General features: G+C 35.7%; 1 protein-coding gene across 1 annotated transcript; it reads right to left on the bottom strand.

Annotated features, from left to right (window-relative positions):
- Positions 1-2: 2 nt before the first annotated feature.
- On the bottom strand, positions 3-14,122 carry mapk13 (mitogen-activated protein kinase 13). Its single transcript, XM_082189173.1, has 12 exons — positions 13,733-14,122; positions 12,518-12,647; positions 12,051-12,109; positions 11,618-11,723; positions 10,311-10,340; positions 6,450-6,497; positions 6,260-6,374; positions 4,818-4,889; positions 4,283-4,362; positions 3,957-4,035; positions 1,721-1,894; positions 3-1,625 (listed from the first exon to the last, which is right to left on the bottom strand). The coding sequence occupies exons 1-12, from the start codon at positions 13,843-13,845 to the stop codon at positions 1,534-1,536; spliced, it is 1,098 nt and encodes a 365-aa protein (XP_082045299.1). The 5' UTR covers positions 13,846-14,122; the 3' UTR covers positions 3-1,533.
- Positions 14,123-15,822: the final 1,700 nt, after the last annotated feature.

Below are 15,822 nucleotides of genomic sequence, written 5' to 3'. Positions count from 1 at the left end.
GCTACTTAAGACATAGGTATATTTCAAGTACAGTTGATTAATGCATGCATTATCACATACAACAAACAATAACGACACAAAATCAAGAGAAAAATAAGTCAACAAGTCTTTGTCAGATCCCACATTTTATAACAACATCTCTATCTCTAACACCAATGTGCTACTCAATACCTTGATGGTGCCATTTGTCATTGCCAATCAATCACTTCCACAAGCTAAACATCCTGTCGCACCTTTCAAAGGATTTGAAAGTAGCACAAACAAGCCATAAAGTCAACATGAGATTAGAACTGACCCTATGTACTGTCTTAATACACATTCTTGGTCTTAATGTGAATAATTTGTCTGTAAATGTTAATCCAAATAAAAATGTCTCTGTAATCTTTCAATAAAATGCAATAACTGTACTTAACAGTCGCTCTTAATTCTAAATCTCTCCCCTTTAACCATCTGTCTTCATTATGGAATGTAACTTTAACACCCACTATTTTACTATTCTTAATTCCCATCGGATAAAAATCTCGCTAGAAAAACAGGCAATGCCAGAAAACTATTTACTAGTAGCATATCCCGTTTCACTCAGAAAATATACCAGATTATCAAAGTAAATGGGTCGTAATTGCCATTTCATGTTGACTTTAAGTAGGTAAACATTTCACAATACTAAAGCTTTCTTTAAGTGTTTAATTGAAGTCAGTAACAGTGGTTACAGTATATATATATATAAACATTTTCTTTCTTTTTTTTATATATACACTATCATTCAAAAGTTTAGAGTTGGTAAGATTTTTGTTTAAAGGTTTGACATAAGTCTCATGCTCACCAAGGCTGCATTTATCTGACCAAAAAAACTGTAATATTGTGAAATATCACAATTTAATATATTTTAAAATGCAATTTATTCCTGTGATGCAAAACTGAATTTTCAGCATCATTACTTCCGTTTTCAGTGTCACATGATCCTTCAGAAATCATTCTAATATGATTTGCTGCTCAAGAATCATTTCTTATTATTATTATCAATGTTATTTAGCATCATTGATAAATAAAAGTATTAATTTCTTTAAAAAATAAAAATCTTACTAACCCCAAAATTTGAATGGTATACAGATTGTGAAATACTTTAATAATAAGCCCCCATAACACAAAAATACATGAAATTGTATATGGCTGTCCTTTTATAGAGCATTGTAACCTAATAGCACACAGGAGATAGTTTAATAAAAAATAAAAAATAAAATTATTTTTTGTGGAAAGAATAAGAACATTTAGCAGAATGAAGATTTTAGTTTGTTTTGCTCCCCACACAAAGCTATCATACAACTTTACTTTACATTACCACAGTTGTCACTAAAAATAAAAAGCTCATTCACCAGAAGCCCAGATATCCCACTGTCCAAAAGGAGTTGCTTATTGTACAAAATACTGCCATTCATATATATATTTTAAGGAGTGAATAAACATTCTAAATTGTTTCAAGGCGGAGACTAAATTGCATAATTGCAATACAGTACAGCATTAATGTCAGACCCACTAACACTGTGAGGACATTGTGAGTGTGTTTCTTCTCTTTGAATCTCTTCTTGGGAAAGGAACAAAGCTCCTCACTTCTTTAAATGATAAACCTGTGAAAAAAATAGTCATGTTACATTTGCATACACAATTTATGTCACTATAAAATACAGCGACCATAACTATCCGTGTAATATCTGTTGCTCACGTTTCCACTCTTCTAAGGGCATTGTGGCATTGTCGTAGCTGTCATCGTACGATGTGGGCTCTGGCCAGTCCTCTGGGTCCCTCAGGCCATCAAAATAACTGTGAGTCAAGGCACCATCAGCAGTGAGACGAGCGTCAGCATCTAGCACCAGCATCTTCTCAAGCATCTCTACCGCTGGGGTTAGTTACAGTGGCAAATGTGGGACACAATGTGTCAGAAACAAAGTGACAGCATTAGAATAGCAAGAGCTGATACATGTATTATTATGTGAGCATTATTGTATTAGTACAGGGCAGGCTGAGCTATTGTTTGACAATAAAGTGCATTAGTGCCCGTCCACTTTTTCAACGGCGTTTGGTGTTCCGGAAGTATTTTGTCTATTCATTTCTTCCATAGGGATTTCAAAAAAGTCTTTGTTAAAGCGTGTTAAGCCATGAACCAAGCCAACCAGCTACGAGGTGAATTATAACATTACAAGCTTTGCTTTGAAGCTTAAAGGTATTTGAAAATCGGGACAAAAATACAAAAGGTACAAAACTCAGTACGTAAAGGATTAACTTCAGAATAAACATTTTCTGATAATTTACTCACCCCCACGTCATCCAAGATGTTCATGTCTGTCTTTTAAGTTTTTTGAGGAAAACATTGCAGGATTTTTCTCCATATAGTGGGCTTTAATGGGGTTCAACGGCTTGAAGGTCCAAATTACAGTTTCAATGCATTTTCAAAGGGCTCTACACGATCCCAGCCGAGGAATAAGGGTCTTATCTAGCGAAACGATCGGTCATTTAAAAAAAAAAAAAGACAAAAAATAATTATATATATATATATATACTTTTTAACCACAAATACTCATGCACGAGCACTGCAATGCGCCACACATTATGTAATCACGTTGAAAGGTCACGAATGTTCCGGTTCAAAAAGATAGGGCAAAAAACTCAAAATCGTACAACATCGTTGTTTTACCTTTTATTTATACCTTTTTTTGTAAATGGCGTTTGACTTAGTCTTAGTTGCACGTTCACTTTGTAAACAGTTGGTCCGCCTACGTCACGGGTGACCTTTCAATGTGATTACGTAATGCGTGGCGCATCGCAGAGCTAGTGCAAGACGAGCATTTGAGGTTAAAAAGTATATAAATGCTTATTGTTTTTATAGAAAATGACAGATCGTTTCGCTAGATAAGACCCTTATTCCTCGGCTGGGATCGTGTAGAGCCTTTGAAGCTGCATTGAAACTGCAATTTGGACCTTCAAACCATTGTACCCCATTGAAGTCCACTATATGGAGAAAAATCCTGAATTTTTTTCCTCAAAAACCGTAATTCTTTTAGACTGAAGAAAGAAAGACATGAACATCTTGGATGATGTGGGGGTGAGTAAATTATCAGGAAATTTGATTTCTTAAGTGAACTAATCCTTTAATGGCTTTAGCAAATAGTGATTGTTACGACTCACTGATTGGTGGAATTTTCTGTATTATGGGTATTGTATTAATGTAGATTAAGAACCTCATAGTTCACAGTAAGTCTGTCTTTAAAGGTTAATAAGTTATCAATAAAAATCTATTTCCCTATGGAGTAACCGAATGGAGTTTTTACTTCTGAAACTCGACAGTTGCACTCTATAGTTATTTTGTCATTTTTTTTATCCTTTATTAGGGCTAGTCGGGTCTAATTAAGCTTGGTTTAAGGTACTAGAATATGCCAGTATAACATTAGAGTCAAGTTTTAAAACACATCATGGTCATCATTAGTTCATAATACCCAATGCATTAACTAATGTTAACTAATTGTAAGGTGTTACCAAATCTATAAATATCTGCAGAGCTAACAAAGCTTGTTACATAAAACGAAACATTGAATAATGTCATTAAATTGTTTGGCTGACATTTCATATTTTGTTTGGGATGCCTATTAAATTCCAAGTTGCAATATATAATAACTAATCTTGAAGTTTCCGCTGCAGTGAAATAGTGCAGAATATGTGTGGCCATATATTCCGGTGACATTGTACCTGAAGTTTGGTATAAAAATGTAAAAACTTGCTTAAATTGCCCTGTTGCAATTGCTCCAGCATCTTGTCATTTTTGTCAGAAATAATGATGCATCACATTGACAGGTAGTAACTATGCAGTCAAACTAAATCATAAGTTTTACACTGAAATAAGTATCTTGCTAAGCATTAAATGTGACAACATGACAAAGGAGTAATTTTATTGGGGTATTACTTACCTTTTTTACTGGCTCTGGGAAACAATGTAGAGAAATCTTTGCGTGGGTAGTGGGGAAGGGATCTGATATAGCTCTTAGCCTATTTAACAGCAGTGAAGAGATATTGACATTTATCAAGATCGGGGATGACAGCTGAGCACAGTAGCTACAGCAACTGTCACACAATATGATTCAAATTGAAAATTTCCCCCAAAATATTCAAGACCATCTTATTTCGCATCGCATTAGCAATTCATTTCCGAGTTGCATCAGTCACACATTTAATCAAGATCCAGACACACCACGTATTAAATATACTATCTTTGGTTGCATTGAAAATGTCTTACCTCTGGGCTTTCCAGTTTCTCAATAAATTCTGGACCTGGTGTTCCTGTTACTTTCATTATCTGAGTCAACTGATCCATGTCTGAATGTCAAAAGTTAAAGGCAATGCACAGCATGTCATTTCCAACTCCAAGTTATTTCTGTTCTTGACAAGCAAGACAAAAGGGAATGCAGTGAGCACAGCATTTCTTAATGCAATCACAATTAACTAAATAACAGTGCCTGTTTGTCAGTGAAATTTAAGAATCAGAATGTTAAAAGGATAGTTCATCCAAAAATGAAAATGATTTCAAACCTGTATGCTGCTGTTATTTTAAAATATTCTATAAAGTAGAATATTTGAAGAGGAACACAATGATTGTTTTTTTATATATATATATAAAAATGCAACAACATATAGGTTTGGAAGGACATGACATGAGTAAATAATGTCAGAACTTAATTTATGGATGAACTATTCCTTTAAATTTCTTTAATCTAGCCCTCAGAATGTGGTCATTTAGTAAAATATTAGGCAAAGTGAATGCTGAAGGATACAGTCTTTTCCTTTAAAGAGTGTTTTTCCATTGAACATTTCACCCATGATGCACCCAACAGACCAGATGTCCACTAGAAAGGAGGAAAAAGGCAACAATCACAAATATTGAACTATGATAATGATTACAACCAGTCCTTAAAAGAATGCAAACCATTTGTCATACTATACATTCACGCAGCAATACTGAACTCAGCAATATAGTATTGACCTTAGTAATAAAATAATCTGAGCACATTCAGACTAACTGGCAATTAAAGACTGATATCTAGATTATCTATTATCCTTATTTAGAAAACATAACTATACATATTTTAGCACAGTAAATATGAATGTTATCCCATTAATATTCATGTGAAAAAGAGAATACTCGGAGTTCTAAACTAACGGTTAGGAGGAACTTGTTTATCGAGTTCTGTCAGTCCCAACATAAGAGCACATATATGTGTAGTAATATCACAGGTGACTGAGTTCAGTACTTTGACAACAATCCCACAGCCAGCAAATGCAGAAATATTTGAATTTTTATTAATTACAATTCATTACCATATGTAAAATACATTTAATGGCATTTTAATTCATCAATTTTTTTTGTAAATGGTAAATACAAGAAAAAAGATGATTGGTAAAGATTTACATATGTAAATTTGTTAGAAATAAATTCTATGCATTTAACTGGAAGGTGTCCATATGTCTATCCAAACAATTCTGTGTTAGAACTACAGTAGTGGCCAAAAGTATGGAGGGGATATTTGTTATAATGATCCTACAAGTTTGATTCAACTATTAAAATATGGGGAAACATTTGATATTTTTAAAATATTTTAAACATAAGGAAATGACAAAACACTAAACTTGGTTAAGGTATTCATCTGAAAATTATTTGGCAAAAAAGGCAAACTAAAGATAGAGGTTTTATTTTATTTTGGGGAAAAAATCCATAGAAAAACAAAAAGCTCACAAGAAAAGCATATATTGACTACAAATATAATCACTTATTAACATTTGGATGGTTACCTCTCGTTTAAGCATGCGTTCATAATTTCTTTGTATGATAGCCTTGCCAAAAATTGTCCACACAATTTGGCATGTTTCATTGCGTTATCACAACAACAAAACAAACACTGACTCCCAGCACAACTATGCAATATGCTTACAAATGCTTGGAATAAAGGATGTAAATGTCAATTTGCCTAGGCTGGAGATCACTTCTGGCCACTATTGTATACCTATGAATCCTAATGAGAGAATGCTATAAATGCTCATATAGACCAATAGAGGTGCTATTGGACAGCTTTCAAGAAACTAACTGGACTATAACAGATGACTGAATCAATAATTAATTATTTACCTCATATTTTATGAAAATCTTTTTTTCTTTTGAGTAACTCTTGTTAATAATTTGAGTAGCAATATACATCTTAAAGAATGACAAACATCTTGCCTGTCTGCGTGTAGTGCATCCAGTTTAGAATGACCTCAGGGGCCCGGTACCACCGCGTCACAACATAACCTGTCATCTCCGCTTCCGCGTGACGCGCCAGGCCAAAATCCAATATCTGCAGCCAGAGCAAAGGAACGTGTTACTATCAAATGTCTTTTCTCTTTTATGGTAAAAGAATGGTGGCACAGACCTTCAGCTCACAGTCTTGGTTCACAGCCAGGTTTCCTGGTTTGAGGTCCTGCAATGCAGAAAGGTGTTAATCTTCCTACAAAGACATTGTTCTTAAACAATCACAAAAGATCATAGTGGGTTTCTTAACAAATCTTTAATCTGAATTACACAAGCTGTATTTTTCACATTCAAAGTGAGCTGGGTGGATTCAAACAGTTCTAAGCATGTACAGACACTGCCTCACTTAACAGGAAACCACCGTGATTAACTCGTAGGACAATGCACAATAGGAAAGCTCACCCAAAGCAAAAAGCCTTGAACTCACTGATATGAATAGAATTAGAGACACAATAAAGTACATTTCTAGCCTGGAAATCCAGACCTAAATCTGAAAGATTAAAGGTCTGGCATCGGCTAATGAAAATCGGCCAGCTTGAGGGGCGGCATCAAGCATGCATTTAAAAATCTCACTGCACGCAATTGGATAACACTACGACCAATCACAACAATAAACCCCATACGCCTAGCTACCAGCGGAGCTAACTGGTAGATTAGACTTTTGCCGTATCCGGTTGGCAAAACAGCAAAAACGCCCTTCTTGCAAAGGAACGATTCGAGTGCCGTCTTCTGTTCCTCTTTTAGATAAAAAGCCAAGTCTAGCTCGTTCATTGTAGCGGCTAGGGCTGTCACTTTTGTAAAAAAATCCTGTTCGATTTTTGAGACATAAGTGTTCATTGAATCGATTGTAAAATCGATTTTCCATGTCTAAAGACGTTTCCATTTTAAACGCCAAATATAGGCGAATCCACGGACAACTAACACGCATTAGGTCGAACGTAAAGAGGGCGCTTGAGACGCGCAAAAGTCAGCAATATTCCTGATGATTTATTGGCGTGAAGTTTCGTACACAATGACAAACAGGAGTGCAACGTTCTCGAAAAACAATAAGCAGAGTGGACTGCCATAACATCAATGAAAAACATTACTGCAGTCTTCAACATAGCTGTGTTTACGATTAGAAATGTCAAACAAATTTCGCCTACGTAGGCGATTGTAGACCGTAGCCGAATCTGTATGCACGAGACTGTCTGAATACCGGCAGAATTCACATTTTTGTAGTAAAAAGAGACACATTATGCAGAAGTCGTGTATCGTGACGAACTGGACGCACTCCGAGAAAAGGCCGTTAAAATCGATTCCCTATTTTCGTTTTCGAAACTTGTGTTGGTTGGTCCGATCGATTGTGCAATCGATTTTCGAACGTAAAGTGACAGCCCTAGTGTTACGTTTTGGGTTTGTTCATGTCATGGTTCCATGTCTGTCATGTGATTCCCTGTTTGTCATGTGATCCTTCCATGTGTCTTGTCATTGGTTAATTGTCTGATCATTGTTCACAGGTGTCCCTTGTCTTGTCATTAAGTCTGTATTTAAGCCCTCATGTTTGCCATGTGTCTAGGTCAAGTATTGTTTCCTGTAACCACTGTTGTGAGTCTGTTCATGTCTTGTTTTAAGTTTTTATGCCACGCCATGTTTTTGTTTCGTGTTTGGTTTTGTTGATAATAAACTGCACTTGGGTTCTCATTTACACTTGCCTCCAGTGGATCTATTACACCTAGTAGCGGCCAAAGCAGTTTTAAACAACTGGTGTTCATCCATTGCCATCTTGCAATGTTTACTAATGACTTCGTCACAGCGCTGTCGTCTTCTGTTTAGCTCGCCTCTGGCCCGCCTATATCAGATATCCCGATGTGATTGGTGCAGCTCAGATCGAGGGGCATATTTAATGAGCATCATTACTCGACACCAGAGTAACTCGCTGAGCAAATTCAACTTGTGCTCTCGCGAGAACTCTGGATTTCCAGGGTAGTACATTTCAGAACTCGCATGTAGAAAAACATTACATTATTAACTGGAGTTTGCGAAGGAACTGCAGGGGGTTCGTAACTTGAAGAAAAGGTCATAATTAATTAATTCATAAAAATGTAACATTTTAAAACAATCGAAAAACAACACAAAAAAGATTAAATATTTTATTTGTTATGCTGTATGGCCTCTGACTTATGTATATTCAGAAAGTCTTATAGTATTGGGGAATTGCACAAGCAATAGGCTGTTCTTGAAATGATAGAAAAGAAGAATAAGTGAGAATCAATAAATTATGAATAAATTACTGCCATTTTGTGAATATCAAGCAATCATGTAATCAATAAAAATGCAACAGTAGTCTGATTATGCGTATTTTAAAATGTAATGTAATCCAATTACAAGGAAATTATTACATATAATCAGTTGCTATCCAGCGCTGTTCACTGTTTATTTCTGTAACCAAATACCTTGTTGTCTTGGTGAGCATAAGAACCTTCTTTCAAAAACATTTTAAAAAGTCTGAACAGTAGGGTTATATGCCAATTTTATGAATCCAGTTAATTAAACGTTTTACAAAAAAAAGTTCACTCCGGAACCTTTTTTATTGGATCCGGCACCTCCTATGTCACTATGGAAAATTAATCGCCTAAATAAAAAATAAAAAATTAACATTTGTGTAGTGTTCAATGTTGTTATCGATAGAGATACGCGGATGGGGTATTATTTCATCCGCAACCGCATCACAAAACTCATCATCCACACCAACGTTTTTTGACTAAATTTCAAAGCCGCACCCGCCCGCCATCCGCTGATTGTTTTGCGGTCTATGGACGATGCAATGCTCTGCTGATGCAAGCCGCAAGAAAGCCCTTGTCTGTTCTAGAAAGGATGCAGCAAAACTCATTTACGATGAGATGCGCTCTAGTTCACAATGCAATGCAAGTAAACGTGGCGCACCGGCGCCTCCATGTCACGGTTATTATATTGTCTGCTATATTTGCTTTTTATTTATTAAATACATGCAATTGGTTGATGAAACATTTATTAAAATTAACATACAATTTGTACAAAACGAAATTCGCTTTAAAGAAAGGTTTTCTACAAAACAAAACTTCATTAAGTGGTAAAAACCATGTCTCCCGATATATTGCGGATCTTATGATCCTATCTTTTATTACAATTGTTTTTGAGCTAAAATGTAATACACATCATATAGGCTATATACACACTGTATATGTTTCTTTTATCAAACATGTTTGGGGCCAGTCAAGGGGTAATTAAACAGCACAATAAGTTATCGGTAATGATACGTTGTTTATTATTGCAAATGTTTATTGCTAATGTTTATTATTGCAAATGTTTTTCATTTGTTTAATAAATCTCATAATGATGGCACATCACTATATCATAGTCATAGCTTTTATTTCTATCTCAAATGATTGGCGGTCGGTCAGGGGGTACTTGGCAAAGAATCAAATACAGCTGGAAACGACGTAGACCATTAATAACACAGACTGTTAACAATTGTTTTTAATTCGTATTTAAACATTCTCTATGATAAAATTTTGTTGTAAAAAATATTTTAATAACACGGTTTTGCCGGTTATAGAGTTCTAATGACGGTGTTCAACTATAACCGTCGGTCTCACGGTTATATAATAACCGTCACACACCCCTACTCACAACAGCAATACATTATATTAAAACTATCAGGATGAGACATGACTGAAGCTGTTGTAAAATAGTTATTAACAAATATAAATTATATTTATTACTCTTCAAATGAGAGGGATCTTCTCAGATTCGAGGAGGTGTAGTTAATGGCTGTTGGTAGTCCACTGATCAATACATATTAGCGAATTAGCTGCAAGTAAATGTAATTCATGGAGATGAACTCCCCCATGGAGCGAAGAGCTACAACGATCCCAAGAGATGCCATGTGCCTTTAATTCAGCAATGTGTGGAAATGATAATTATGAGCAGATGCTGTTTATTCACTGCCAGTCTCACTTACTCTGTGAATGATGCCAGCACCATGAATGTACTGTGGAGTGGAGAAAAGCAGAGGGACAGAGAGAAAAAAGAAATCAGTATTATGAAATTTTTCACAGTGTTATGTTTTAGTATTTGATTACACTAATAGGATTGATCAGAAAGACTGTACTAACATTCCCTCTGGCAACGATCCTAAACCCAAAGTATACTTCTGTTTTTACACATACATACAATTCACTGAGCACAAGCAGAACAATTTTTCCTAACCAAGCATGCAATGTACACTTTGTTCACACACACTATCATATCAAGTGTACTTTGAAAGGCTATGCATTTGACTCTATGCATACGCTGAACGTTGGCATCAAAACTGACGTTTACTATGGTGTTAAGTGCATGTCTGGTTTTCTGCAGTATTACTGCTTTGCATTAATTAAAGCGTTTGCAGGTAGATACGTTTCTTTTCTGACCTATTGAATGCCTGATGTGATTTACAAGTGCCAAATATTTGGTCTTTTTTCTCAAACATTCAGTTACTTTACTATTGTGAGACATTTAGTCAACAGGAAACTGCATTCGCAACAATTTTTTACTTCCATAATGTGATTCTTGCTAAAAGGAAAATGAAAGAAGCAAAACTGTTTTAATCATCAGGAATTTAAAGGATTGTGGTTGTTTTGGAGGGGGAGCAATTTCTCTTTTTAGAGTAAAGTTCACTGATAAATTATGCACAGTAAATCCACAAACACGTTTGGGGTTGGTAAGATTTTTTTTAAAATGATTTTAGAAGTCTCTTATTCTCACCATTTATTTGATCAAAAATACAGTAAAATCTGTAATATTGTGAAATATTATTACAATATATTTTAAAAAGTAATTCATGATGAAAAAGCTGAATCAGCAGCCACATGATCTATCAGAAAGCATTCTAATAGGATGATTTGGTGCTTAATAAACATTTCATAGTATTGTCAACACTAAAAACAGTTGTGCTGCTTGCTTAATATCTTTGTGAAACCATGATAAAAAATAAGTAAAATCAGGATTCACTAATGAATAAAGTTCAAAAGAAAATAATTTGAAATAGAAATCTTTTGTAACATTATAAATCTCTTTACTGTCTCTTTTGATCAATTTAATGGATTCTTGCTGAATAAAAGTATAGATTTCTTTAAAAGAAATCTTACTGACCCCAAACCTTTGAACGGAATTGTATTAACACGCCATTTTCATTTTCCATGCGAGGAGAAACTATTGGAAACTTGTTGCATCATGCCTGGTTAGGAAAATTTGGCCTCTCTATGTGAGATGGTATTTCGTTTTAACCTTTAGCCCGCACAGCATCTGATAGACCAGGAACTGGATCCGATCTTCTGTAAGGACGCCCTTGACTTTAGAGAGATCTGTGTACATGTACGGCATCACCAGGTAGCTAAAACAGAAAGGAACTGCTTATTTCTCTTTTTATTTAAGGAACAGTTCACCCAAAAAATAAATCCTCTCATTATATAATGACCACCATGTTGTCTCAAACCCATAAGCAGTTATTCTCTCCATTAGAAAAGAATCTTCATGCAGCTCTTTTACATCAGACTGAAATTAAAGTCACTATGAACTATCGTTTTATTTAAAAAAGAGATAAAGGTTGAGTAAATAAAGACAGAACTTTTATTTATGGCTGAACTATTTCTTTAAATCGGTCTCAGGACATATGGCTAACAGACAGATTTCACATACACAGGCCTCATTAAGGACTTACAAGTCTTGGAAGTTGTCCATTCTGGAGGCAGGAGTGAAGACGTCTAGCAGGCCTATTACCTTGGGTTGGACAGCAAAAAGGCAAGATGTGAGTCACCGTCTTTTCAAGACATTATAATGGTGTTAGATGGTCTGAATAAGGCTGCCTGGGTTTCAGTGTTCTGTGTATCTTTTAGATACTATTAATACACAGTTTATGACACTGCAACCAATCATCATTGTCTCCAGGCGCCACAAGTATCCTGTACTGTGCACACACACACACACACTCAGCACGCTAAGCTAAACATTTTGATACTCGCACCATTCTCAATGAAAACAATGAGTATGGTGTGATACAAGTCTTTTGTGCCTTGTAAAAGCCACTCAAGCCATTGAAACGTCTTTCTGGTTGAGCTGAAATCTAGCACTAACAATGAAAGCAACAAGATCTGACCTCGAGGCATGTCAGGCATAGACAACACTTACATTTTCATGTTTCATATGCTTGAGTAGCCTCAGTTCACGATAGGCTCTCTTTGCGAAGATCTCCGACTGAAAGGGTCGGTGCAGCTTCTTGATGGCCACCTTCTCTTTGGTTTTATTGTTGATGGCCGAGCTAAGATAGGGAGAACAATCACTATAATGCCCAAACATTATGAACTGAGGTTAAAGTTTCAAGAAGCAACAGTAGCTAACAGATTCAGGAACTGATACAGAAAGTGCAATATTGAAATAAGAAACTACACAAGCACGTTTTCTGATACAATCCACACACACTGCTTTGCTGCAAGGGCTAAGTTGTCAGAGCATGTGGGTTTCATAGTCGCCCACTTTCACCAGAGTTTGATCTAACAGCAGTTGTGAAGGTTTTGTGGCATCAAACAGGAAATGTCAATGCTGCTGGGATAGATCATATCATGACTAATTTTAGCAATAATATGAATGCCATAGTACATGCACAATACAGTAGCACAGATGAATTAGGCGGGATTTTCCTCAGAAAATTAGGAATGCATGATACATTGGTGACATCAGTAGGAATGTCAGCTCATTTGCACATTACCGGATGTTGAAAATTTCCAACTAGAGTCAAAAAAATTTTTTTTTAAACTTCAAAACATCCAGTTTCATTCATCTTTTCAACATTTGACACCTGGCTTCCACCTGAAACATGTGATTTCACGTAAATCACGTTTAAAAACAGTCTAAAAAAATGGAGTTCTACCATATCAGTTTTCATTCATAACAGAATTATAATTGGCTATCATATCAGGCCAATGTTTGATTTCAGACTGCCCCTACATATGTGTATTATATAACTCCACACAATATTTTATAAGTTGATCAATTAGAATTTAAGCTACAACCAGGTTATAGGAAGGAAGTTCTGCACACAAATTACAGTACCAGGATTGCTTTTGCTAGTAAACATTCACTAGATACTATGGTAGTACTTATTATTAACTATTTAGTAATGAGTAACTAAAGATGACGCATGAAATACTTTTCAGTATTAGGATATAGTGACTAGTAGCAAGTACTAATGACGAATAGAATTAATAATGGTCACTATGAATGCTAACAAAATAGCAGTTCGTTGAGAGCAATGAATGCTAATGCGGCTTGCCATTCTTCATGCATGTGATAACCTGTTGAGATGCAGTTCATGTGCGGCTACCTGTCTGCCAGGAACTTACTCACCACACGCTGCCATAAGCTCCAGTTCCGATCTGCTTCAAGCAAATGTACTTTTGCGGAACTTCCCATACCGTACTGTTGATCTCCTCTCGATTGAATTCCACCCGTGACTCCATTTAGCTGTGAAGGAAAACAGGCAGAAATCAAACGTTCACCGCGCACACAGCGACTCCTACGCGATATTCTGCATTCGAGCTCCGAAAGGTCACTGCGTAGGAACGATTCTGTTTCACGCCAAAATAAAACGGCCGTTTATCTGGTTCTATGTAGTGCGGAGCGGCCGCAGGATCGACGTTTTAAAGCACGATCCATCGAAACTTTGAAAAGCTCGCTGTAATCGAACGCGCTGAGATCTGTCTGACGTTGACGTCATGATCCCCGCACACGCCCACTTTCGAATTCAAGCAACTGCAGCTTTGATTGGCACACTGCTGCTCACCTTCATGTAAACACATATCTGGGTTGTTCAGTTGCTTAACACCATAAGGTAAGCAGCACGTGTTAGCTAAACTTTGAATGTTAAAAAAATCGCAAATTCTTAAAATATAAATAAATAAATGACATTTGTTATCCTCAAACTGTCCCTCTGCTCTATGATTGACATTGATGATTGATAATACAACGTTAATCATATAAACTCTTTTGAAGTATCTCCCGTGTTCTCTGAAAAAATTCTTTGTAATAAAATATGAACATAAAACCGAATTAAAAGTATGATTTAAAAAAAAATTAACTAAATTAATAAATATGATTTTTTTTTTACAACAGAAATGAATCAACTCTGAACTTACGTAAAGGGATAGTTCACCCAAAAATGAAAATTAGCCCATGATTTACTCACCCTCAAGTAATCCTAGGTGTATCTGACATTCTTCTTTCAGACGAATACAATCAGAGTTATATATAAAAAAATATATCATGGCTCCTCCAAGCTTTATAATGGCAGTGAATGGCCGTTTCTGTTTTGAAGTCCATAAAAGTGCATCTATCCATCATAAAAGTAATCCTCACGGCTCTGGGGGGTTATTAAAGGCCTTCTGAAGCGATGCGTTTGTGTAAGAAAAATATCCATATTTAACACTTTATAAAGTAAAATAACTCACTTCCGACCAAACGAAGATACGGATAATACGTCGCATTACTCCACTTACACCTGCAAGTAATGCGACGTACTTCTGATATTTACCGCTACGCTACTTCCGACGTTACAAGTTGCTTAAGTTGTGGTTTAGGCGTAAGTGGAATCCGTATGTTCGTTTGGCCGGAGCTAGTTATTTTACTTTATAAAGTTTTTAATATGAATGTCATATAGGCCTACACCTAGGATGACTTGAGGTGAGTAAATCAAGGGCTAACGCGAGAAATTGACAACGAAAGCCGAGGAGACTTAATGAGTTGATTTATCCGCATTTTAATATGCTCTCGTTCATAGAGATTTTTAGGCTTTTTAGGTTGGGTAGAATCTGCAATCTCTGACCCAGTTTGTTTGCTGCAATAGCTGCAATACGCTGTGTTTCCTGCCAACTGGCATCCTGGGGTGTCGAAATACTATTGGTTGAGCTGGCAGTGGGCGAGATCACACAAACAAAAACAAAAACAGACATTCCAACACGGAACTCACGTTTCAAAGTAAAATAACTGGCTGTAGAAGTGTTTTTCAGAGAAATTAGTATGTGATCTCAGCACGTTTCCTAAATATCTGCAAACATATTATGGTATTTTTATGCTTTAGTAGAGTGAAAAAGTTACATACAGCACCTTTAAGCTGGACAATGACACTATTTTCTTCTATAGCTACTGTACAGCCAAAACTAACTTTGTTGCATTATTTTCCTGTTGTCACTGTAAAGCTGCTTTGAAACAATCTTGTAAGAAGCACTATGTATAAATAAAGGTGACTTGACTTGCTTTTTAGGCTCTTAAAAAAAGAGCAAAGCATGCTTTCCTTTACAGTTTTATAAATGCATTTGAGGGGAAACTAAAAAGTAATATTTGAGAAATTCAGCAAAAAAAATAAAAATAAAAAAATAAATACAATTAATCAGTTAAAAACTATTCAAAATTAAGTGCTAGGCCCATAAATGTATAAAAAA

This window comes from Leuciscus leuciscus (genome assembly GCF_965113295.1).
Source record: "Leuciscus leuciscus genome assembly, chromosome: 13".
NCBI classification, from domain to species: Eukaryota; Metazoa; Chordata; class Actinopteri; order Cypriniformes; family Leuciscidae; genus Leuciscus; species Leuciscus leuciscus.
This window is presented reverse-complemented; position numbering and strand designations above follow the sequence as displayed.